This window comes from Pipistrellus hanaki, assembly GCF_964339955.1.
Source record: "Pipistrellus hanaki genome assembly, chromosome: 1".
NCBI lineage: Eukaryota > Metazoa > Chordata > Mammalia > Chiroptera > Vespertilionidae > Pipistrellus > Pipistrellus hanaki.
The window spans coordinates 51,530,191-51,557,702 of record NC_140503.1 but is presented as its reverse complement, the minus strand read 5'-3'; the positions used below and the strand labels follow the sequence as shown (position 1 = coordinate 51,557,702).

Sequence of the window (27,512 nt, the reverse complement as noted above, 5' to 3'; positions counted from 1 at the left end):
ATCATTTACTAGAGGCCCAACACACAGAATTGTGCGCAGGTATGGTCCCTAGGCCTGGCCTGTAATCAGGGCCATCTTCCCCAGTGCCTACAGCCGGCCCGGCTCCCCACTGCCACCCAACCCCTGGTTCCCCGTTTGCCATCCGGTGATTGGTGCCTGATGGTGGGGGAAAGGGACCAGGAGATCAGCTGTTCCTGTCCACTCACTGGCCCCACCTCCACCGCAGGTGGCCATCAGGTGATCAGAGCTTGCTGGCCAGGGAAAGGGACCAAGATGTGTTCAGAGCACCTCATACTAACTGGTCCGGTGCTCGTTCTGGTTATTTTGCTGTTAGGGTCAATTTGCATATTACCCTTTTATTCTATAGGATAGAGGACTGTTGCATGGGTGGGGGCTGGCTGGTCTGCCCTGATGGGGGCCTCGGATCAGGGTGGGGGTCCCTGGTGGGGGAAGGGCCGGCCTGGGCAAGGGGCTCTGGAAAGTTTGCAGGCCAGCCATACCCCCAATTGGGGTAGGGGACCCTACTGTAGGGTGAGTGTGGGGCGGCCTTGGTGAGGGACCACAGGCAGTTTGCAGGCCGGCTATGGCCCTGGCTTTGTCAGGAAGGACATTGAAATGACATCAGGAAGATGTCTGATATATCCAGTCTAATTAGCATATTACCCTTTTATTAGTATAGATTAACTAGAGGCCCGGGGCACCGATTCATGCACCAGTGGGGTCCCTCAAACTGGCCTGTGGGATTGGGTCAAAACCAGCTCTCCAACATCCCCCAAGGGGTCCCGGATTACAAGAGGGGGCCAGGCTGAGGGACCCCACCGGTGGCACGTTTGGAGTCTGGGAGGGACACAGGAGGCTGGCCAGCCAGGAAGGGACCAGGGGAAGGCTCCAGGGTATGTCTGGCCCATCTTGCTTTTCTTGATCAGACAGACCTTAGCAGCAAGCTAACCTACTGGTCATAGTGTTTGCCCCCTGATGGTCAGTGCTCCTCATAGCGACCAGTTGAGCAGCCTTAGCATATCATTAGTATTACACTTTGATTGGTTGAACTGATGACCAGGCAACTAGACACTTAGCATATTAGGCTTTTATTACATAGAATTATTGTATTATTTTTCATATGAACAGCTGTAAGCCAAGCTTTGACCCACCCTGTATATGTAATTGAGGTTTCTGAAGATGTACAGAGGGTCAAAGGCAGTTGTTGAAATGGAAGAGAAAGAAAACCTAAAATGTATTATTGGAGTCACTGAAGAAGGAAAACAAAACAAAGTAAAACTTATATTTGAAACGGGAATAAAGAAAAACTTAATAAAAAACAAAACAAAGAAAAAGTCTTCAGGGAACACATTGACAAGGATCACTTTATAGTAAAAAAATCAACCTGAAATTGTTAACTCTGAAACACTTTACTATCCTAGTAAAGTTATTAGATTTTAAAGATAAAGAACATATCTTTAGAGTCTCTAGTCACAAAGAACAAAGGACAAAAAAAAAAAAATGATGTTGCCCGAGATGTCTCAAGAAATACATCAAGGCACTCTCAGTAAAGCAGTATTTTAAAGACACTCAAGAAAGTATGAATCGAGGATTTTATACCCATGAGCCCTTTGTGAGGAATCTACTAGTAAAAGAGCTTTATCCATTAAGAGATGTGTGAGGAAACTCCAGCCAAAGAGTTTATGGTGTTCATTTAATTAATGTAACTGTAAAGCTAAGACTAAAAGAAAGATAATAAAAATAGCAACAAGAGGAAAAACAGTTCATAAATGTTATATGTTCTGACAAAGAAAAATATAGAACTTATACATGTATCACTCATTACATCACAAAGAAAGCATTAGTAAACTCCATGAGGTTAAAATGTGAAAAAATACTCTGATTAAAATGCATTAAAATAGACATTAATGAAAAAGGTCCATATGAAAATTAAAATTCATAAACAAAAACCTGTATTATTGGATGAAAGAATAAATAAAAACTCAAAATAAAATATTTTGTAAAAAATAATAAAAATGTCTACATTATTTATAGGTTAGCTTCAAGTATTTATATCAATAAAAATATATAAATGAAAATAAATAAATTGTATCATCAAATTAAATATCTAGAAAAAAACTATAATACAAAGCAAACTAAAAGCATTCAAAGAAAGAAGATAATATAGATTAAAATCCATCAACTAATTTAATCAACAAAAGAAGGAGAAATAAAACATATATTAAATAAGAAAAGTCAAGTGAAAAATAATCACTGAAACAAAGAATTTTTAAAAATTTATGAGACTACTATGCAAAACTATATGCAAATAAATTTTAAAATCTAAATGAAATTGATAATTTCCTAGAAAATACAGTATGTCAACTTTCTCTATTTCTTTTGTAGAAATTTATCTGTTTAAACTTTTAGTTAACATATGGATGCAAAGGCATTAAATGAAATATTAGCAGATAGACTCCAAAACCATATTATAAAACCAATCCATCCTGCTCACATGGAATTTGCTTCAAGGTTGTAAAGTACTATGGTTTGAATATTTTTCCCCCTCAAATTTCACATGTTGAAACCTAATGTCCAATGTGATGTTGTTGGGAAATGAGGCTTTTGGAAGGTGATTAGGTCAGAAGGGAAGAGCCACATGAATGGGATTATTGCCCTTATAAAAACAACAACAACAACAAAAAAAAAACCTAGAAAACTCCCTTGCCCCTTCCACACTACAAGGATATAAGAAGTCATCAGTCTGCAAACAAGAAAGAAAGGGCCCTCACCAAAACACGACCATGTTGGCTCCTGGATCTTGGACCTTTTAGCTCCCAGACAGAGAAATAAATGTTGTCGTTTACAAGCTCTGGTATTTTGTTATAGCTGGCCAAAAAGACTAAGATAAATAGCTAGGTTAGTTTAATATTAGGAAATTCAGTAATATCATAGAACATATTAGAAGATATAAGAAGAAAAGGCATGTGATAATCTCCATAGATATATAAAAAATGACAAAATTCAATACACATAGCTGAAGAAATATTTAAGAAAAGTAGAGGTTGATAGATATTTCCTTAACACATTTCATAAAAAGAATTATATATGTTTGCATGTCTATCTATGATTATATGTAAGTATATATATATATGACATTTTATTTATATGAAATTTTATTTATAACACATTTGGCAAATCTCAGTCATTGTTGAGTCTAAGTAAAGTCTGTCTGAGTATTTGTTGTACTATTCTTACAACGTTTATATATTTTCTTTACATCACAGCAAAATATTACAAAATTCATTATTTCTGAATATTAGAGATAGTATTATCTAGTCGTTGCCTTTGACTCTTTTAACTATCCTATATAATAAAACCCTAATATGCAAATCAACCAAAAGGCAGAACCTCTGGTGGAACAACTTGTTGTTATGATGCGAACTGACCACCAGGGGGCAGAGGCTCAATGCAGGAGCTGACCCCAGCCCGCAGGCTTCAGGCCAGCCAACGTGGGTGCCAGTGGGGGCCTCCCAATCACCCCGCCAGTCACCCACAGATCAGACTTGATTGCTGGCCTGGACTAGGGATCCTACTCATGCACAAATTTCATACATCGGGCCTCTAGTGTTATAATCATCTCCTCATCTGGTGGTTCCTGTTACATCCACAATCACTATTACTGTCATTTATAAATTATATTTCCATGTTGACATTTATATAATGTTACATCACTGGATTACACCCCCTCCCCAAACACACACACACACACACACACACACACACACACACACACAAAAAAAAAAAAAAAAAAACCCTGATAGGATGGTGGAGTTCCAGTTTCATTTTATATAAGAGGAAACAACCTTCTAGGGACAAAATGGCTTGTCAATGGTGACAAGGCCAGTAAGTGATACAGCCTAGACTGAAGTCCATGTCCTCTGGCTTCCTTGTTTTTTGCAGTCTTTCCTCCAATGTGACATTTAACCCATAAACAGATTAGTCTTTCTATATACTTTAATTTAAATGTGGGGACCATGCCGAGGGGACCATAGTATATATAATGGTGGCTTGCACATAATAATAATACTGCTCAATTGAATTATATTACAACATAGTGTGAAAAAATAGAAAGGTAAAAAGAAAAGAATAACAGTCTGCCCTGAATTAGTTCTCTGGATATATTGATTCTGTTTATCTGAACTTTCACTTAAGAGTAAGATATATTAGCTAACACAAAGAAAAAGTCAGATAAATGAATATGAGTGGAAGATTGATTATTTAAAGGTAGTGTTTATTTGACTGAACTTTTAGCTAAAGAGAAAAATTTATTAGCTAGCACAAAGAAAAAGTTAGATAAATTAATTTGAGATTGATTATATAAAAGTAGTGTTTAAAATGTAAGTAAAAGATGCAAAATATTTTACTAGTATTTTCACCTTTTAGGTGGAAGTCTATTGATGGTAAATTCTAAATACTGGAAATATGCCAAGGAGCTTGTTAGGTCTTTTACACAGTCTGTTTTGATAAGTATTTGTCTAGACATAGTGTAGTTAACATCATGTAATTTTATTGTCATAAACCTTCAAGTACATGAAGGACTGTCTGTCACTGACCATTGTTTAAGGGACGAGGTTAATTTTTACTAAGCCAACACTTTATTGAACAACTAGAGCCTGGCACACATAATTCGTGCACAGGTAAGGTCCCTGGTGCCTAGGCCTAGCCTGTGAACAGGGCCATCTTCCCCAGATGCTGGTAGCTGGCCCCACCCCCCGTTGCCACCCACCAGGTTTCCAGTTTGCCATTGGGCATTTGGGGGAGGGCTCTGGAGGAGGGACCAAGAGGTCGGCCATTCTGCTCACTTGCCAGCCCCACCCCACCACAGGTTTACCCTTTGTGTGTGGGATGACTGTGGGGCGGGGGCCACTTCCGCTCCCCTCCCTGGGTCCCTGTTCGCCATTGGCCAATGGGAGCCTGCCAGCCAGGGAAAGGGACCCAGAAGTGGTCAGTGCACCTCATAGTAACTGGTCGAGTGATTGTTCTGGTCATTCTGCCATTATGGTTGCTGGGCTTTCATTATAGGTGTCCAGCTGGCTAAATTTTTACATGCTGAATTTATCTTTAACAGAATTATAGAAGCCCCTACTATATGCTCTTTTTCCAGTCGTTACCTAAATCCCTCTAATAAAGTTACTCACTGCTTTTTAACACCACGCAATAGTTTTGCCTTTTCTGAAACTTCACACAAATCAAATTATAAGATGTATTCTATTTTGCACCCTCAACATTATTTTTGTTATTTTACACAAAAATATTTGATGCATATTGTTACATCAAATTATAGTTTGCTCATTCTCATTATTGTTTTTGTGTGCCAAGGCACAAATATGACATATTTATTCATTTTACTTTTGAGGTTTATTTGGGTAGTTTCTGCCTTTAGGCTATTATAAATAGTGCTGCTGTAAATGTTCTTATATACATCTTGCAGTCAATATACATAGATATATCTGTCAAGGATATTCTCAATGAGTGGACTTACTAGGGATGCATATGTTCAGTATAGTACATATTGCAAAATGCTTTTCCAAAGCAGTTACACCAATTCCTTTTCCCACCAACAGTATAAAAAGTTCCAATTACTCCACATCTTCACCAACTTGTTATTGTCTCTTTTTCATTATAGCCATTTTAATAGGTAGGTATGTAATGAATTAACTAAAATACACCTGTTGGCTATTTCTATTTATTTTGTAAACTATATTTTCTATCTTTTGCCCACTTTTTATTCAGTTGTTTGATGTCTTCTTAATATTTTAAAATTCTTTCTGTATCATAGATAAGCGTTGTAGCATTTTGTTGAATATTTGTATTGCAAATATTTTTCCAGTCGATGGTTTGCTTTTTACTCTTCATGTTTTTCTATAAATAGAAGTTCTTAATTATAGCAGTATAATTTATTGATAACTTCCTTTATTATTAGTGCTATTTTGGTCCTGTTTAAATAATCATTGTATACCCAATAAAAATAATCTCCCATGTTTTCTTCCAAAACATTTATTACTTTACTTTTCAATTTTAGAGATATAATTCCTCTAAAATTCATTTTTCTGTGTGCCAAACCATGTTTAAGGAAGTTGTATGATATAAAAAGAAAGCTTAGATTCTAAAGCCAGACTCAAAGGAAAAATAAAATGTGTAAAAATTCATGCCCAAAAATATTGTTTCTTAGAAACAATGATGATCTAAATCTAAAATGATGAGGTAATTCTCATTTATTGACATAAAAAATGTTGATTAAACAGAGTGGACTATAGAACATAAAATATTTACACATATTGTTTTCACACATATTTATAAATAAATAAATTCAGTGAGTATTATTTGAAGGATATTCAATCATAGTTTAACATCATATCTGTGAATCACGGAATTTTTTATAATCTTTATTTCTTCCTTGTACTTTATTATTTGATTTTTCAATCAATATTTTTAATGAATATTTCAAAATAAAAATTAAAAATAACTCTTATTAAAATACATATAAGTACATAAAGGAATAATCTCCCATGTTTTCTTCCAAAAGCTTTGTTTTACTTTCCAATTTTAGAGATATAATTTCCATTTCAGAGATATAATAGAGGAAAAGAATTATCCAGGGATAACCACATAACCTTTAGGATTTTTCCATTTAGTATTTTTGTTTGTTTGTTTTCATCCTTTTAAAATGTTATCCTATATAATAAAAGGCTAATATGCAAGTTGTCCTCTCCACCAGGAGTTGGGCCAGGAGTTCCACCAGGGGGCGGGGCTGGTTGGCTAACTGCCTACAGCCCCTCCCCACCAGACAGCCTGGCCTGATAGGCCCTGCTCTCGGGGAGCTGGCCAGACCCCACCCACCCATGCACGAATTTGTGCACCAGACCTCTAGTTTTATTATATTATTTTTAATTAAATGTATTGGGATGACAGTGGTTAATAAAAGTATATAGGTTTCTGATATACAACTCTATAATACATCATCTGTATATTATATGGGAGGCATGGGTGCACAAATTCATGCACAAGTCGGGTCCTTCAGCCTGACCAACAATTGGAGCCCATCAGGGCCAGGCCAGTAGAGGGGGGAGGACTGTGGGAGGTTGGCCACTGGTCCCCCATTGGGGCCAATCGTGGCTGGCCAGCTGCGGGGAGAAACTGGGGGAGGTTGGCTGGCCATGGGAGGTTGGCTATGGGAGTGCACTGACCACCAAGGAACAGCTCCTGCATTGAGCGTCTGCCCCCTTGTGGTCAGTGTGAGTCATACCAACCAGTTGTTCTGGTCATTCTCTGGCAATCACCATACTGTTGTCTGTGTCTGTATTTTGTTTTGTTTTGTTTTCTTTTCTTTGTTTAATCCCTTCACCTTTTTCACCCTTTGTCTTGGTAAAGGTAAGTGGCTGTTTCATTCGTTTATAATAAGTGTAATTCCTATTTAATTAGATTTCTGAATCTGGGGAGAGAGAGGCTTTAACATAGGAATTCCTTATGTCCCAAAACAGATTTATTCCTATAATGAAAAATAGTGATTTATGACAGAAATGAATGGCTTTTAACCTTTATCACCATGCTGTTACAAAATAATGAGCCAATAGCTCGATACCTTTGCATATTTATTATTGGAGCCAGCTAGTTCAGCTGCATGTATTGTACTTTGTCTTCCTGTCAAAAATACGACTGAATATACAATTCTCCAGTGCTCAGAAAATTTTCCTCTCATGACTCTGTATATGCTATTTCATTATCCCTCAGCTTCTAGTGAATATGAGAGTCATAAGCCACCCTATTGTAATTTTATGTGTGATATTTTTCTTGTTTTAACCCTGTAAGAATTACTTATTTTATTCCTTCAAACAGTTGCCAAATGTGTCTATTCATCAGTATTTAGATCTGATTATTTTTACTAGTGGAGAATTCCTTAACTTCATACTTGTTTTGCTCTCCCCCTACCTCTACCTCAAAATATAATAATTTAATTGTGCCTTTCATTGTTCTTCTCCATTTGTTTAACTTTTCTCTTATGTTGAATCTGCTATCCAGTAGTAGAAGTCTCTCTGATTTCCATATCAGACATTTATTGTCTAATTTTCAAAGAATTATCCCTACATCCTGAAAAATGTTAAGCTATTCTTCAAATTACTGGTTTGTTTTCTTAAATTTTCTATTTTGTTCTTTACTATTTCTGGTATTTTGAAACAAGGTATTCATTTTTGAAAATGTAATAGATGTACAATTGGGGCAGAAATCCTATCTAATAAAGAGGGGATATGCTAGCCGAAACCGGTTTGACTCAGTGGATAGAGTGTCAGCCTGGAGACTGAAGGGTCCCGGATTCGATTCCAGTCAAGGGCATGTACATTGGTTGCGGGCACATCCCCAGTAGGGAATGTGCAAGAGGCAGCTGGTCAAGGTCTCTCTCTCATCGATGTTTCTAGCTCTCTATCTCTCTCCCTTCCTCTCTGTAAAACAATCAATTAAAAAAAAAAAAAAGATCATTTATTTAAAATAAATAAATAAATAAATAAATAAATAAATAAATAAATAAATAAAAGAGGGGATATGCTAATTGACTGTCACACCTTCACAAAGATGGCAGCGCCCACATCCACACTGGTGGTACCCAGTCCCCTCAGCCACCAGCCACCCAGGGCCTGCCCAAGGCACAGGCGAGTCCCTAAGGGCAGCTGTCCAGCTGCCCTGTGCTGTCCTGAGGTGCATGCAAGCCTTGTATGGCAGCTGCCCAGCCGCCCCAGGTAACCAGGGCCGGCTGAGGCTTGCACTGCCAGCAATGGCAGCAGCAAAGGTGCGATGGGGGCATCGCCTTCCCCTGATTGCCAGGTTACCTCCTCCCCCTGAGGGCTCCCAGACTGTCAGACGGGGCAGGCTGGGTTGAGGAAGCCCCCTCCAGTGCATGAATTTTCATGTACTGGACCTCTAGTTTATGTATAAAGTTTTTCTTGGATACCTATTCAGTCATTGCCCCCAAATATCACTAGTTTATGTTTATTGTATATTTTCAAAAATGTTCCAAGCATATGCATGTATGTATGTACATACATTTGTCTTTTTCATACAAATAGTAATATATTATCTATACTACAATGTAAATTGGAGCTCATACTATATAAACACATTTGGAATCTATTTCATTCTTTGGAATAAATTCTATTTTCAATAGAATGGATATATAAAAACATTTATTTCCATATCAATAAATACATAGATTATTTTTAGTATTTTAGTAAGATAAATAGCTTTGGACATGTACTTTTTGTTTACATGTGCAAATATATTTAGAAGTGGAATTCTTAGAAGTAAAATTGCCAAAAGGTTTGGCATTTAAAATTTTGACATATCTATATGTTGCCATTGTTCCCTAAAAAGCAAAAGGTATAGTTTCTAATTTTTAATCTGATAGATAAAATCCATCTCAATACATTTTTATTTTTTTAAATATGAATGAATGTATGCATTTTTCATATGTTTTAGGATAATTCCAAAAAATTATCAGTAAAGTAAAAAAAATATTATTTCCAATAATAAAATTAAAAGTAATACATATTTAGGATGTTTTAATCATTTCCAGCTAAAATATAAATTAAGTAAAGCATTTTCTACCTCTGTTCATGACTTATCAGTTGTTCCCATTTCCTCTGTAAAGTAATAAAGAGATAATGCCAACTCAGGAAGCTGAAGGAAAAAATAGCTTCATTAATATCCACCACAAAGAAAAATCCTTTCCTTTTATTTTTGTATGCTGTAAATAATTGATAGAAATCAATTTTTATCTTACAAAAGGGATCTGAACTACAGGTTACATTTAAATAAGTAATGAGAAAATATACAGGAAACTTGTAAGATGTGAAATCCATAAAGATTTTAGTCTTTTAAGAAAAAGTTACAATGATTTTACCATAAAAGCTACGTACTTCTGAGAAATACATGAAACTGGTTAAGAGTATCTTATATGAGCTATGTGTATATGGAAGAAAAATTATGTTTATATTTTATTGGCAATTCTTAATAAACATTTTATTGACATAGACAGGGCCTTTTATTTTAATACAGAAAATTAGACATATCTTTTAAGACACAGCAGTGACTTTTCCCCATATGAAGCTATAAACCAGCAAACTTGTAGATCAAGTCCAAGCCTGATCACACCCAACTATCCCCTCCCCCGTGTTTTCCTGATCACCCCTAACCACCTCTGTCATGGCTTTGTCCGGAAGGTCTCTTAGAAGGTCTTCTGGTCTAATTAGCACATAACCCTTTAATTATTATAGATAAACTTGCTTAATTAGACCTGCTTTCTGATTTAGCTAAACTTTCTCCAGCCCAGTGAAACATCTCAACTTCTCTTTCAAGTAATTTTCAGCAACACAGCAGGAAATATCAACACAAAGCAGATTATTATTGTAGATCACACAGGGAGAACAAAGGGTAAAATATTATGTTTAACTGCAGCAGTGTTTGACTATATTCTGTGCAGTGAGAAAACCTGAAGTCATTTTCAAGGTCCATCATATTTTGCTTCTTTTCAGTTGGGTCAAATTTTCTAAGCTTTCTAAATCTCTGTTTTCCAGCCAATGAAAAGAAACTAGGATTCCACCAAGTCTCCTATCTACCTACTCCAGGACTTTTATGAGGATCAAATGAGATGAGGCAGGGGAAAATGCTTCGCAGACATTTGGTTACAGTGTAAATGTTTCTACCTGGCTATGGAACAAGTCATGTTCCTGGCCTGAAGAAACTGCAATGAAGCTAGTGGCTAGGGAGAGGAAGATGGGCATTGCTACATGATGTTATTACCCAGCATCACAGCGACCATTTTCAGCCTGACCATGGGGTCACTGCACCATTTGCTATGACTTGGTGGGCTGTCAATTCGGGGTGGTGGTGGGGCCTGTGTCCCACCTGGGGAAGTCAAGTGTTGCTTTGTTAGCCAGGTTCACACTGCTGTTTTTATGTAAGTAGATAATGTGCATCACACCAGCTCCTGCATTGAGCGTCTGCCCCCTGGTGGTCATCACAGCAACTGGTTGGACAGCGGGAAAGACACTTAGCATTATATATATTCTTCCAGACCTTCCAGGCTGTCAAACATTTAGACACATGTTAGAGAATGTCCCACAAAATTGTATGCTACTAACTATAGGACAGCACAGTGTTTATGCAATAAGATGATGGCCAAATTAAGAACTAGAAAATGACACTGTGATGATTTTTGGCAGCCAATTTGCTTCTTTTTTGCTATGATCAACTGGGATTTATTCCAGGGATGCAAAATTGTTTGAACATACAAAAATTAATTAATGAGCCGAAGCCGGTTTGGCTCAGTGGTAGAGCGTCGGTCTGTGGACTGAAAGGTCCTGGGTTCGATTCCGGTCAGGGGCATGTACATTGGTTGCAGGCACATCCCCGGTAGGGGGTGTGCAAGAGGCAGCTGGTCAATGTTCTCTCTCATCGACGTTTCTATTATAGCTCTCTATCTCTCTCCCTTCCTCTCTGTAAAAAATCAATAAAATATATATATATTTTTAAAAATTAATTAATGAGATACACCAAAATTAACAGAATAAAGAATAAAAATCAAATGATTATCTCAATAGATGCATAGAAAACATTTGATAAAATTCAACATTCTTTCATGATAAAAACCCTCAAGAAAATAGATATAAAAGGAATGTACATAACATAATAAAATCCATATACAGTAGCAAAGGTCAAACTCAATTTTGAAAAGCTGAATGATTTTCATGTAAGATCAGGAACAAGATAGGGATGTTCAATATCAATATTTGTATTCGGCATAGTATTTTTTCTTTTAGTTATTTATTGTTGAAAGTATTACATATGTCTCCATTTCCCCCCATTGATTTCTCCCAGCCCACCCTTCTCAGCACAGACCCTCACCCCCATATTGTCTGTCAACTGGTTATGCTTATATGCATGTATACAAGTCCTTTGGTTGATCTCTTACTGCCCGCCCCCCACCTTGCCTTCCCTCTGAAGTTTGATAGTGTGTTTAATGCTTCTACCAGTATGTCTCTGTATCTATTTTTATTCTTCAGTTTCATTATATTGCACAAATGAGTGAAATAATGTGATACTTATCTTTCTTCAACTGGCTTATTTCAGTTAGCATAATGCTCTCCAGGATCAACATAGTATTAGAAGTTCAAGTCAGAGCAATTAGTCAAGAATATGTCTACATGGTGTTAGAATTATATATGGAGTTGTCTTAGCCCCCCTTCTAAACACATTGGAGACATGAATAATGCCTAGAAAGACTCTTGTATATAATAGACAACCCATACATTTTATAGATTTATTGATTAATGTGAAATGAAATAACTGTTTTCTGAAAGGACTTGTGTTTTGAAGTTTCTTGTCCCCACAAAGACATACTCTTGTCTTTGACTAAGTAGACCAACATTATTACCTACATCCCAATCATCAACAATTACTGAGGCCTTACTACCTGCCAGATGTGCTCTGTTTTTTGTGTGTTTTTTTTAATTATTGAATTTATGGAGTCACATTGGTTAAAAAAATTATATGGATTTCAAGAGTACAACTCTAGAATGCATCGTAGGTACATTGTATTGTATGTTCAAAACCCCAAGTCAGGTCTCCCTTTACCATGTATCTCCCTTCACCCACTTGTATCTGTCCCTACCCCTCTTTTACTCTGGTAATCACAATGCTATTGTCTGTGTCAATGGGCTTTTTTTTTTTCTTTGCTTAATCCCTTCACCTTTTTCACCCAGCTTCCCAAACCTCCTCCCCTCTGATAGCTGTCAGTCTGTCTCTATTTAAAATCCAAATGCCTATCAGTAGAAAAAAAAGCTGTGGTACATTTACACAATGGAATACCACTCAGCTATACAAAGAAGGAAATCTTACCTTTAGAGACAGCATGGATGGACCTGGAGAGTACTATGCTAAGTGAAATAAACCAGTCAGAGAAAAACAAGTAGCATATGATTTCACTTATATATGAAATCTATTGAACAAAGTAAACTAAAGAACAAAATAGAAAGAAACTCATCAATGCAGAGCCAATTTGCTTTTGATACAAGAATGGATTAGGAGTATACCACTCTTATGCTGTAATTGATACATAATTGTACATTTCAGTATTTTATACAAAACTCCATCCATAAACACTAACTTTCAGAAGACAATATTTTTTTTTCAATAAATACTGGTTCATACCATCTAAAGCAAAAGAGGCAAATTTTTCTAAATTGCTAAGCTTTTTTTTTTTGGTACAACTTTAATAAAGCATTTTTATTCTGATAGTAAAATATTCATAATTCTTATTGAAATTCAAAAATTAAATTTTGTACAAATTTATCATACTGCTATTTGGAAAACTAATTAAATGTTGTAGTTAGTAAATGTAATTAGCTAGTTAAATCTTTGTTGCCAATATTAAAAATGCAGGAGGATTGATGCTAAATAAATCTATATAGGAGTAATTCTCATCATATGAGATTCCAGTAGATACAATTTTATCAATGTGGTCTACCACTAAGCAGAAGATAATTTAGGTAGAATTAAAGATAATTTAGAGTATGTTTCTGAATGTGATATTACAACCTCTTACATTGATATTTGATAGGCAAAAGTTAGGGTATACTTTATTTAAAATATCTCATAATATATAATTATACATTACGGGAGAAATATAGCAAGACATGAAAAAAACAGACATGGATTTGGAACAGTAATAGCTTTTTTTTTAATAGAATCATTTAAGTGATAATAATAATAACTACTGAGAATATAGCTGGGAGCACACAAGTATGAAATGAGGCTGACAGGAAGATAAATAGTGATATTATTCTATCCACAATGTCTACGTATTTTACTTTTATGATTATTCTTCTCCCAGGGCCTACATACTATTTTCTTAACATCAATTTAACATGTTTGATTAACTGATTTCCTCTGTGATGATGGGTTAATTCACAGTGAGGTCTGCTAGAGGTTCTTATGCTAATATAGTACCACAAAGCAAGAGGACAGCCTGAATATGTGTGTGTGTGTGTGTGTGTGTGTGTGTGTATGTGTGTGTGGGGGGGTAAATTAGAAAGAGGAAATAGGGGGTTAATTAATAAATTGAAAATATCTTTGTTTTGTTTTTTAAAAAAATATTTTATTGATTTTTTACAGAGAGGAAGAGAGAGGGATAGAGAGTTAGAAACATCGATGAGAGAGAATCATAGATGAGCTGCCTCTTGCACACCCCCTGCTGGGGATGTGCCTGCAACCAAGGTACATGCCCTTGACTGGAATCAAACCTGGGACCTTTCAGTCAGCAGGCCGATGCTCTATCCACTGAGCCAAACAGGTTTCTGCTGAAAATATCTTTGTGATACAATAGACAATTAACCCATGTAGCCTAACTCCATACAATTTAACACAGTACCATTTTGTTTATTTCTTCTTTGTACAAGTAAAGTATGCACAGAGGTCTCCCCTTAGTTTCTGAAACCAAAAATAATGCCAAACCCTGTACATACTATGATATTTTTTTCTTCTTAAACATACATATCTTTTTACTCAGATGAAGCATTTTATGGTTTCTCTTAAGAATATTTGAATTTCCAGCGTCACTACTCTTGCACTTCAGGGTATTAGTACAGAAACTAATGGTTACTTGAATGCAAACATGTGATAGCGCTAATTAGTGATCTGATAACAGAGACGATTGCTAAGTGACTAGTGGGCAGGGATTGTAGACTGTGTGTATGTGGTAGACAGAAGGGATGTTTCCTGTTCAGGGTGAAAGGAATAGGGCAATGTGAGACATCATCACACTAAGAAAAACTGCATTAAATTTAAAATTTATGAGTTGTTTATGTCTGAGATTTTCTGTTTAATATGTTCACACCACTGGTAAGTGAAATCATGCAAAGTGAAATCATGGAGAAGGAGGGAGTTACTGCATTTTGGATCAGGGAGCTCCTCTGAGAAATATATATATATATATATATATATATATATATATATATATATATATATATACATACATACATATATGGCTAAGTGATCAATGGAATGACAGACTTGCCAGTACATATGACACACACTGGCAATTTAAAAATAAACATTGATTTGCACATGTGCAATATTTGCCCCCTTCTGATACTGGCCTCCCATTTAAATTAATTTGAAGACAGTTTCCCATGATGCCAGCATATGCAATGACTATTAATAAATCACAAGTATAAACTCTAGAAAGAGTAGGAATATTCCTACCTGAATCCATTTTTGGACATGGTCAGTTATATGTGGTTTTCTCTGGAATTCAATGAGTGTATGATGTTAAAGTTAAAATTTTAAATACTTCATCACAAGGGAAATTAGTCAAGCACTCTGAAAATATTTTTATTTTTAATGTAGTATGCAGGGAGATATTAGAATAAGGTAATCATTTATTAGTCATTGTTTTTATCAATGTTTTTATACCATGTTTTATTGTTTTTATATCATGTTTTTATCGTTTTTATATCATGTTTTGTTTTGATGTCATGTCTTTGTTGTTGTTATATCATGTTGTTATTTTTTATTTATTAACACGTTAAGCACCCAGACTGTTTTGTCTTCCAGATGAAAAGTAGAGTGTCAGTCACCAGTGACTGATAGGGCACTTAATGTGTTAAGCAATTTATATATTATTTTCATGTACATTTTACTAATTTTCTTTCATCTCTGACACTTCTACTATAGAGAAAGGGTGAACAGCAATATTAAAATATTTCTTCTAATTAATTTCCTTTCAATGTGCACTAATCGTGCACTGGGCCATTTGTTTAAGTATAGTTGACTAGAGGCCCAGAACACAAAATTCGTGCACTCAGGGGAGAGGGTCCCTCAGCCCAGCCTGCACCTTCTCACAGTCCAGGAGCCCTCAGGGGATGTCCGACTGTTGGCCTAGGCCCACTCCCCTTAGCATTGCTGCGGAGGTGGGAGTGGCTCCCGCCACTGCCACTGCACTTACCAGCTGTCAGCCTGGCTTCTGACTGAGCAGCACTCCCCCTGTGGGAGCACACTGACCACCAGGAGGCAGCTCCTGCATTGAGCATCTGCCCCCTGGTGGCATGTACACATCATAGAGATTGGTTGTCCCGCCTGTTGGTCTATTTGCATATTAGCCTTTTATTATATAGGATTTTAGAGAGAGAAGAACAGGGGAGGGAGGGAGAGAGAGAGAGAGAGAGAGAGAGAGAGAGAGAGAGAGAGAGAAAGAGAGAAAGAGAGAGAGAGAGAGAGGCATGGATTGGTTGCCCCCTGTATGTGCCCAAATCTGGGATGTGCCCTGAACAGGAATCAAACGGGCAAGCTATTGGTGTATGAGTAATGCTCCAACCAACTGAGCCACCTGGCCAGGATGGTGAGCCTTTTGCTTTTAAGGCACAGCGTGAATTTAAGCTTCACTCAAACCTAATAATAAAACATGTAAAAACATTAGGAGAGGGGGGCGGGGAAGCCCAAGGTCTTAATTGAAAGCACAGTTATATCATTTCACAAAGAGACACATACATATTAAGTAGTATCTCTTATAAATTATAAGCCTTATTTTATGTAACATGTGTCCTCTTAACCAAATTCTACTTTGTGCACTAAATCACTAACATCAAATCATTTCTCTATTGAATTATTTATTAAAAGCACAAAGTTGGGCTAAATTCATCTCCTCAATAGACTAGTCTCTTGTACATACCAAATCTTGGCACATGGCACATGCCATATTGTCACATGTCACCCTTTCTCCTGAAGCTCTATGAATCCTTCATTATTATATCCCCTGTACCTCACACATGACCTGGCACAAGATACATGCTCAGTAAACATGCTTGGTATTCGATGGAACTGGGTTTCCTTCTTTTCAGGATTCAGTTAATGTGCAAACACTCTCAAAAGAGGTAACACATTAAGTCAGGCTCGCTCCTAACATTTGCAAAGGCAGTAGCCAAGTGAAGGCCCAAATGCCATAGACCTAAATGCTTATGATTTCTAAATCAAGCTAATAAAATGTTACATAAGGTATGTTCAATGTTCTACTTCAACACATAAACTTACTTTTATATCAATGTGATATCCTTTCAGAAAAAAATATATTTTACCTTTATTTCAGCAAAATTATTAATTATATTGTTGAAATATAACCTTTCTGTTCTTTTATTTTCAGTTTTCAGTTTTAAAAAATCTAAGAACACCTTTTTATTGAACTGTTTTCTATTTTCAGCCTTTTTCCTGAGATTCATTTATTTTTTTCCATTCAATCTCAATTTATGCACATTCTTGACATTTAAAGGATTAAAAAAAGGTATTGTATTCAAAATGGACATGATTTGAATATGTATTTTATAAAAAGATGCAATTCAAAATAAACTATAAATAGAAATATTAGAAATTTAAATTACATCCATGTTCTTTTAGGTATAGTTCATAAATAGTTTTTAGAAAGCTATTATCCTCTAAAATATTAAAATTTCAAAATTCATTATTAAAATGAAGATAAATACAAGTAATTATTCATATACATGTATATGTAAATTATTTGAATAAAGCTAAAATGTAATGAGTTAAATTTCTTTAATCCAAATTTCAAAAGCAAGCAAACTCTTCAATAGTCATCTAGTTAGCAAAAGAATAAATACCAGGCTTCATGTATGTTATATCTGAAGCTATACATATACATACAGACTTTGAGATTAATATGAATCATTTAATATTTAAAGCTGTTTCCCGGCAGCATGTACACCTCTTTGTAGCATGCCCCATTGCTGGATGAGTGCCTTCTAATGCATGAATTAGAGCAAAGAAAATGGGTGTTAATACTTGAAAATAATGCTTTGTTATGCAACAGTTGATTGTATTTATGCTATCCAGAGGCAGAGCCTGATGAGTTAGTTTGCCTTTTCTTACTTAAATGCTTCCATGGTTCTGATTCCTTCCCATGCTCCAAAGCGGTACCTGAGTCTGTTGTCGGCAATGGCAATCTGGTTGCATTTGTTCACAGTCACTTTCTGTTTTTAGGATAGAGAACAAAAGACAGACCAAAGTGTTTCTCTTGGGCTTAGAGGGCATTAATCATAAGAGCAGGTGGTGGTAGTTTCAAGGCCAGATGTTGAGAGTCTGACTTGCTCTGTACCAGCACCAGGTATGGGATCCCAAGTGACAGAGGATGCCAGAAATTATTTAATTTTTGAGTATTTGTGAAAAATAGAGAACACTCTCAAAGTTGGGCTCCAGGGCAAGAGACTTCCCTCATCTGGATTTCAGGGTTGTATTGTGTTAATTTCTGACCTATGAGTTTATCAGATAAATGTTTCTTCATCAGGTGTGAAAGGACACTGGAAATCAGAAGGGATAAGGACAGGGGGCGAGCCAACATTGATAGGGGAAAAGGTGGCATTTAATTTGAAGGGAGTTGAAGCAAAATATCACACAGTTCATAATTTTGTTTGGGCGTTTGTTCTAGGGTATTAGTTTACTACTCTTGTTTCTCTCTGTGTGTTCTCTCTCTTAGTTGTACAGATTTTTTAAAATTATTGTTTAGACAATTTGAAAATGTTCTATTTGGGATTGTTTCTTCTTTTGCTTATCACTTGGGTTTTAATCTCTCTATAGTCAGGTTTTGAGAGGCAAGAATGTCCTCAATCCTATATAATAAAAGGCTAATGTGCAAATCAACTGAATGGCAAAACAACCAGTCACTATGACACACACTGACAACCAGGGGGCAGATGCTCAATGCAGGAGCTTCCCCCTGCTGGTCAGTGTGCACCCACAGGGGGAGCACCGCTCAGCTAGAAGCCAGGCTGACAGCTGGCAAAGTGCAACAGCTATTGCAGGGGGGCCTCTCCGGCCTCTGCAGCAGCACAAAAGATGTCCTATTTAGGGCTCCCAGACTGCTGTGAAAGGTGTAGGCCATGCTGAGGTGATCTCCTCACCATGCATCTCCCAACCCCCCATGTGTAAATCTCGTGCACCAGGCCTCTAGTTTGTTTATAACAATACAATTTTTTTATTAGTATTTTTATTTTGAAATATAAAGTACTGGTATAGGATATTTCCACTGTAAGTCAAATTCCTTAGATTAAAAGATATTCACAGACCTCGACCAGAGCTTCTCAAAGGACACTTTCAGCCTGAATATAGTTACGGATATTTTAGGTTTGGTTGTATCTACACTTGAAGCCCCAATTGGTCAGGATATTAATATTGGGGGCCTGAGGGAAATAGATAAATGTGTTCAGTAATATTATTTGTCTCTAATCCTTAGTACTTTATGTCCAGATCAAAATATAGTTTTAAACTCTACTTTTTAAACAAGAGAGAAAAAATATCACATATTAGGAAAATCTGCTCACGAAATGTCAAAAAGATCACAAGGTATAAAATAATTTTAGCTGAACTTAAAAGATGAAGAAGAAATAATCTGGTTTAAGAATTAGATATATATTCCTCTCCTTTTCAACTATCTTAGTGTTTTAAGTGTGAAATATCCAGGTGATGGATGTGAGCACTCATTCACATATCCAGTATTAATCGGGGATTATGTCTCCCAGTTTAATTCATGTTTTATTCATGCTTAGAGTTTTAATGCTTTCTGGTATTCTTATCAGGCCCAAAGTAGTAAAAATACGAGAGCTTGCAGATAAATAGAAAGAAAACTCAGAGATCTCACCTTTTTCAGGAAAGCACATTAGACATTCAAATTATTTCTCATTACTTCTTGACCTATTGGCATAGGATTTATAATGAATTTTACATTTTGTAAAATTTCAGGTTTGTCTTGAGCAACTCACTTTGCATTTATATCAAATACATGATTTTTTTTTTTCCTTTTGGAAATACTACTAATAAAGGTAAATTGGAACACAGCAGCATTGCTAGAAAACCAAACTTTATTAAATGCTTTATTTTATCTGTTCTAGAACATGAAAAGCAGCGGTTATGTAAGAGCACCGATTATATGAATTTGCATTTCAAAGTGAAATGGTTTTATAATGAATATGTGCGAGAACTTCCTGCCTTCAAGGATGCCATTCCTGAATATTCCTTGTAAGTAGTGATTTTCAACCCCAACTTCCTTCTCAACTCAAAGTCCCACATAATTACACCTGATTATGCAGCCCTAACATCTGTTCCTATAGTTGTCTTCTGAATACAGGCCTGTCTATTATAACATTAACATTAAATGATTCGCAGATCTTTGGGAACCATATTTAATTGAATTATGTTGCGTTTTTCAAGCATGTCTTACTTGGCTCTTAAACTCAAAGAGAAAGAAATACATGGCAGGATGTGGCTCACATGATGAGATTAATTTCTGTGAAAGCACTTGAACTCAGACTTTCTTGGGAAAGTGATGGTGCTTGTACAGGGTGGAGCAAAAATAGGTTACAGTTGTTCTTCTGAAAAATAATACAATAATACAATAATTAATAAATAATAACACAAGAATAAACTGTGTTTCTTGTCCTCACTACTTTTGCCCAAACCTGTATATTGAGCTCTACAATCAGATGATTTTCTTTAATGCAACCTGAAAAATGTGTTAGAAATTAAAATTGGAGTCATTATTAAACAGGTAACATTTTCATAACATATCTCTGTCAAATACATTTGTAATCACACAATCAGGCTTGTATTACATGTATTGATATTTATAAGAATTCTGTTTTATTCCATCAAGAGAGGTCTTCCATATGCCAGGCACTGTGCAAAGTGCTGTAAGTTTGTTGAGTTAGAACATAGAACACTTTTTTTTTTAATCCTCACTCAAGAATACATTTTTATTGATTTTTTAGAGAGAGAGGAAAGTAGAGAGAGTGAGAAACATCATTGTGGGAGAAAAACATGGATTGGTTGTGTCCCAAAAGTGCCCCAACTGGGGGTCGAACCCACAACCTAGGTATGTGCTTTGACTGGGAACCAAACTCTCAACCCTGTGGTGTATAGGAACAATGCTATGACCAACTGAGCCACTAGGCTAGGGCCATACCACATTTATACAGAAGTTTACTAGCTTAGTTTACAAATCATAAGTAATTAGGTCTACAGCATGTGGGCATCCAGTTGTGCTACTGCCTTTGCAATTGTGAGGGGCGAGCCTGACTTAAGGTGTTACTCTTCCAAGAGTGTTTTCACATTTAACTGAACATTGAAGGGAAGGGTAACCCAGTTCCACTGAATCCCAAAAATGTTTGAGGTCATGTGTGAGGCACTGGGGATATAAAAATCTGTGTAGAGCTTCAGGAGGAAGGGTAATGTGAAATACTATGGCACATGCCATGATTTGATATGTACATGATTTGATATGTCCCTTGAGGACAAAATTTGTCCTTTTAGTGGACAACTCTATAGAAAAATAGTTTTCAGTTAGTGGTTTAGTGCAAGATGTATGTGAGTAAAATTAGAGGTCTAATACACAAAAAATTGGACCCCCCCAAAAAAATAGAAGAGAGAAAAAATTATGCCAGAGCAATGTTTTAAATATAACTAGGGATGAATTTTCTAAAACCAATTAAAAACATGAAGCATAGTTCAAAATTTCCTGTAAATCTTAAGCAGGATAAATTCAAAGAAACTACCTACAGGTACGTCATAGAAAACTGCTTAAAACAAAGAAGAAAATCTTTAAATGTATTGGGGGATCAAGAAAGGGAAAACACTTTACCAGAGCTACTATACTCTTGGCTGACTGTTCATTGAGAATGACTAAAACCAGAATATAATGCACTGATATATTTTAAGTGCCAGAGGGAGAAAGTCAACTTAGAATTCTACAAGTATCAAAAATATCCTTCAAAAATAAAGCAAAATAAAGACACTGACCTAAACTGAGAGTCTGAAATAACCCATTTCCAGCTAACTCTCACCAAAAATGTATACTAGGAATCATGCTTCAGATAGAAGGGAAATGACACAAAATAATATTACAGCAATGTAGCAAAGAATAAAAAGCATTTATTTTGTAGAATAAAAGAGATATAGAAGGAGATAGAGATTGAAGGTAAAAGAGAGGGGGGTGCATTTAATGAAGTAAAGCTAAAGGAAGCTGAACTGGAAAAAGAAAATGAGAAGAGATCTGGGGTCTTAAATTATTCTCATGTCAGAAAAGAGCAGCATTCACTGACGATTAAATGTAAATGACATTTTTATAGTCTGTAATATTAATTTTTTAGGTGGTTTGAACCTTTTGTCATGCAGTGGCTAGATGAAAATGAAGATATGTCAATGGAGTTTCTTCATGGAGCACTAGGAAGAGACAAAAAAGATGGAGTGAGTTTTAATTACTTTAAGATTATTTATTGTCAAGATTCAGTCACATCCCACTCATCTTTAAGCTAATGTGAATTGTTAGGCTGTTGTTATTTATTAAAGTTTATTTTAATCATCTAGTGACTGCAATAAATTTAAAGCAATTTTAAAGGGCTGATCGGGACCCTAGGAAATTGCTTAAATAAAATTTAAAGAAAAAAATCACCTGTTTGCCCCAAGATTCTTATTGAGTTGGCCAGAATCTACAAGTTTAACAGACTTGTACAAAACTCCCTTGTGGTCCTATAACCTTTTCTAAGATGCCAAAATTATGAGCAGATACACTTCCTGTGCCTCTGAAGCAATTCGAAAGTCTTGAACCACAGTCTGCTTGCTAAATTATCCTAATACTTATGGGGAATGAGGAACAAACAAACCAAAAGCAGTTCCCCAATTTAGAAATGGAGAGACAGATTAATAGCAGCCTGCCCCACGATATTAGTTTCACTATATCTTCCAGAAAAGGAGATGAATAATTTTAAAACAGACAGGCACTTTATTACTGGAAAATGAAAGTACATGATTTGAAGGTCCATGATACAGGAAATTCAGTTGTTTGTGAGAAACAATGAAGACAGTCTCCACAGTCCTGCTAATGTGTTTAATGGAATGGTTTCACCTTCTCCCCTCAGTTTCAGCAGACCTCTGATCATGCCCTCTTCTCTTGTTCCGTGGTTGATGTCTTTGCTCAGCTTAATCAGAGCTTTGAGATTATTAAGAAACTGGAATGCCCTAACCCTGAAGCATTATCTCACTTAATGAGAAGATTCGCCAAGGTAGGTTAAACGGCATGAGTCCTTTCTGTGCTGGGACTGTGCCATGCTCTTACTCGCCTGCACAGAACCTGAACAGTGCTGTTGTTCAGCAGCCTTTCTTCCCTGACACCATTATCCCAACTTAATTTCTAATCCAAGTATTAAGAGATTCTGTTGTTTCAGGTTTGCCATCTTCCTTCACTTCTTGTTTCTCAAATATGGATTTATCATCTTTAAGATCATCTATGTGTTGTTTAAATGAATGACTCAGTCCTTTTTAATTAAAGACACTGCCGTGGATGGTCAAATTATTTCTATCTCAGATGTGGTGTTTTAGGGCTTTTCATATTCAAACTGTAATTATTGTTTGAATATGAAACAATGTTTATCTGACACTATAGTACACTGAAAAGTATGTTGAACTTGGAGACAGGACAACTGCATTCTAATTTAATATCATCCAGTAACCATAGTGTGAGTCTAAGCAGTTCCTTTGAATTTTATGAAGTTAGCTTTCTTACTTGACAGATTTTATCTTGGTCAACCAGATTCTTCGTAAGACCTCTTCTTCCTCCTAGAGTTTAAGAAGGCTCTCACAGTGCTTACTACTTTGCCAAGAGTATCAGTAGAAATATAAGGAATAAAAGATGAGGTCTCCATCTTTCAAACCATATATCTACATATATGAATTGACCCCAATACATTTTATATATATAGAGAGAGAGGTGTGATGCATGAAGATTCATGCAAGAATGGGCCTTCCTTCCTCTGGCTGCTGGCACCACCTTCGCTCTGGCCTGAGCCACATTTCTGCTTTTGCTCCAGCCCAGAGCCACCTTCCCGCCTTCCCACACTGCCCGGAGGCCTGGGGCAGCTGGGTCAGTGTGGAAAGCCCCCGCCACTTAGTACCTGCACATGCAAATTAACCTGCCATATTTGTTGGGCTAATTTGCATACTCATCCTTGATTGGCTGGTGGGCATCTCAAAGGTATGGTCAATTTACATCTTCCTCTTTTATTAGTGTAGCTAATTGAGACCACATGACATGAATTAATTGGAAGATTACATGAAGAGGGACACAATTTGATCTTAAGTACTGGTATAATGGAATCTATAGTAAGTTGAGGGTAATGAAAACTAATTAGAGCTGAAATAGCCAGAGGTTTCATGGGAAAATGGGGCTGGTTCAACCAAAACAAGAAGTTACAGAAGTATTCTAAGCCAAGGAAATAGCAGGAAGGAAGGTAGAGGAAAAGCTGAGCTTTCCATGTAAAGAGGAAAAACAACTGTTCTGGGAAAAGCAGTGGAAAAGGTTGGGGGAGTGAAGATGGGTCCAGATCTTGAAGAGTTTTTCTTTCCATGTTCAGAAATTTAGACTTTTGAACAATTTAAGAAACACTAGCCCTAACTGGTTTAGCTCAGTGGATAGAGTGTAGGCCTGCAGATTGAAAGGTCCTAAGTTTGATTCTGGTCAAGGGCATGTACCTTGATTGTGGGCACATCCCCAGTAGGAGGTGTGCAGGAGGCAGCTGATTGATGTTTCTCCCTCATCGATGTTTTTAACTCTCTATCCCTCTCCCTTTCTCTCTGTTAAAAAAAAAAGCAATAAAATATATTTAAAAAAAAAAAAAAGAAGAAGAAGAAGAAGAAAGAAAGAAAGAAAGAAACACTAAACATTTGGAGACTAGAGGCCCAGTGCATGAAATTTGTGCACAGGGTGAGGAAGGGTACTTCAGCCTGGCCTGGTCTGCACACCCTTTTGCAATCCAGGACCTCTGGGACTGGGCCTAAAATGGCAGTCAGACATCCCTCTCAAAATCCAGGACCACTGGCTCCTAACCATTCTGCCTGCCTGCCTGCCTGATCGCTCCTAATTGCTAACCTGCTGCCTGCCTGATCTCCCCTAGCCACTCACCTTCCTGCCTGATTGCCCCTATACACTTGCCTGCCTGCCTGATTGCCCCTTCCTACTCACCTGCTTGCCCAAATACCTTTACATTTCTCTGCTTTAGCCCCTGCTGCCACAGCTTCATCCGAAAGGACATCTGGAAAGGTGTCTGGAAGGTTATTCAGCTCTGTGTTCTAATTAGCATATTATGCTTTTATTATTATAGATACTTAAGTAGGGTAGTGATATGACTGATCTATATAAATAAAAGAGTAATATGCAAATTGACCAAACAGCGGAATGACCAGAAAAACCATTCAACCAGTCGCCATGCAGCACACTGACCACCTCTCAGTCCCTCCTCATGGCTGGCACATTCTCATCGCCTGATGGCGAGTGGGAAACCAGAGAATGGGTGGCAACGGGGGGGGGGGGGGCAAGGTCAGCTGCTGGCAGCGGGGGAAGATGGCCTGATCACAGGTCAAGCCTAGGGACCGTACGCACACATGCATTTCGTGTACTGGGCCTCTCATAGAATACTAGGGGAACAACCTATAGTCCTATGTCTTACTGCCCTAAGGATAAATCTGGCCACCTCGGTCTGATGATAGTAGAGGCCTCAGCTGTTCATTCAAGTGCTTGCTTATTCATTGCCTCACCTGCACACCTGACAGGTCCCTTTGAGAGAATGGATATGAATAATCTCTGACCTCAGAAAACTTATAATGGAATACCAAACCTGTAAACAACTATGACAAAGTCAAATGCTATGCAATCAGGGTATCTGACAGGTTGAAAAGAGCCCAAAATATCTATATGTATATCTCATGTGTCGTATTTTTCTTCTGAGTCTTCTCTAGGCTTACAGATGCAGCCTTCTTACTGTGTCCTCATGTGATCTTTTTTCTGTGCATGTGAACCCCTGGCTTTTCTATGTGTGTCCAAATTTTCTCTTCTTATAAAGACAACAGTCAGATTGAATTACAGTCCACACTAATGACTTTATTTTCACAGTCACCTCCTTAAAAGGCCCTATTTCCAAATACAGTCATAATGTGAGATTCTGGAGGTTAGAGTTTTAACATGAATTTGGAGGGAACACAATTCAACCCATAAAAGATGCATATATTTAATATGCTTTTAGCCACAGACACAAACACAAGTGTAAACTTCATTTACATAATCACAAAAAGTCTAATTTTGAAATCCTTTATGAAGGGAGAAATGAGCCTGACCAGGCTCTTAGAAAACTGTAATCCTAGTTCACTAGTAGAGGAATTAAGAAAGCTTTCTTAAGAAACAGTTTATTAATTACTAGTGGCTGGGTGCACAAAATGAGTACATGGGGTAGGGGAGAGTGTCCCTCAGCCTGGCCTACACCCTCTCCAATCTGGGACCCCTCGAAGGATGTCCTAATGCCTGTTTACAGGGACTGGGCCTAAACTGGCAGTCGGACATCCCTCTCGCAATTTGGGACTGTTGGCTCCTAACCACTCACCTGCCTGCCTGCCTGATTGCCCCTAACCACTCTGTCTGCCTGCCCCCCACCCCCAACCTGCTCACCCCCAATTGTCCCCTCACCAGCCTAATCACCCCCAACTGCCCCCCATGCCAGTGTGCTCATCCCCAACTGCCCATGCTGCCAGCCTGATCACCCCCAACTGCCCCCAAACCCCTCTGGCCTGTTTGCTCCCCCACGCCCCTCAATGGCCTGCTCACCCCCAGCTACCTCTTTGCTGACCTGCTCACTCCAAACTGCCACCCCCATTGTCCTGAACACCTCCAACTGACCCCCATTGACATCCTGCTCACCCCCAACAGGCCCCCCTGCTGGTCTGCTTACCCCCAACAGCCCTGCCCCCCACCAGCCTGATCACCATCTTGGCCTGATTACCCACAATTGCCCTCCCCTCTTGGCCTCCAACCTCGGCCCCATCACCATGGCTTTGTCCAGAAGAATGTCTGGAAGGTCTCCCAGTCTAATTAGCACATTACCCTTTTATTAGTATAGTTAGAGGCCTGGTGCATGGGTGGGGGCCAGCTGGTTTGCCCTGATGGGTGTACTGGATCAGGATAGGCATTCCATTGGGGTCTGTAGTGATTTGCAGGACGGCCACACCCCCATGGGGTGAGGGTCCTTACTGGGGGGTGTGGCCAGCCTGGGTGAGTGGCTGAGGGCCATTTTCAGGCTTGTCATACCCCCTCCAGGGTGGGTGTCCCTGCTGGGGTGCCTGCCAGCCTGGGTGAGGGGCTGAGGGCTGTTTTCAGGCTGGCCACAACCCCTGCTGATCTAGACTCCCAGCCCCTTTTTCTTTTCTTTTTTTTATCTTTTTTTTCTTTTCTTTTTTATCTTTTTTTTTCTCTTTTTTTCACTGCCTCCTTGAGCAGAGGCTAGGGCTGGCTGGAAGCAGATATCTGGGATTTATTTATCTTGTATAATTGAAAATTTGTAGCCTTGAGTGGAGGCCAGGGCCAGCTGGAAACAGGTATCTGGGAT

General features: G+C 37.6%; 1 protein-coding gene across 1 annotated transcript in view; it reads left to right on the top strand.

The window, feature by feature from the left end:
- Positions 1–27,512, top strand: part of UNC13C (unc-13 homolog C) — a 501,491-nt gene that overhangs the window by 375,046 nt on the left and 98,933 nt on the right. The window contains exons 19-21 of the mRNA XM_084880006.1: positions 19,983–20,109; positions 22,236–22,332; positions 23,004–23,147. Coding sequence (XP_084736132.1) covers positions 19,983–20,109; positions 22,236–22,332; positions 23,004–23,147 — 368 coding nt within the window. The remainder of the gene's footprint in view (positions 1–19,982; positions 20,110–22,235; positions 22,333–23,003; positions 23,148–27,512) is intronic.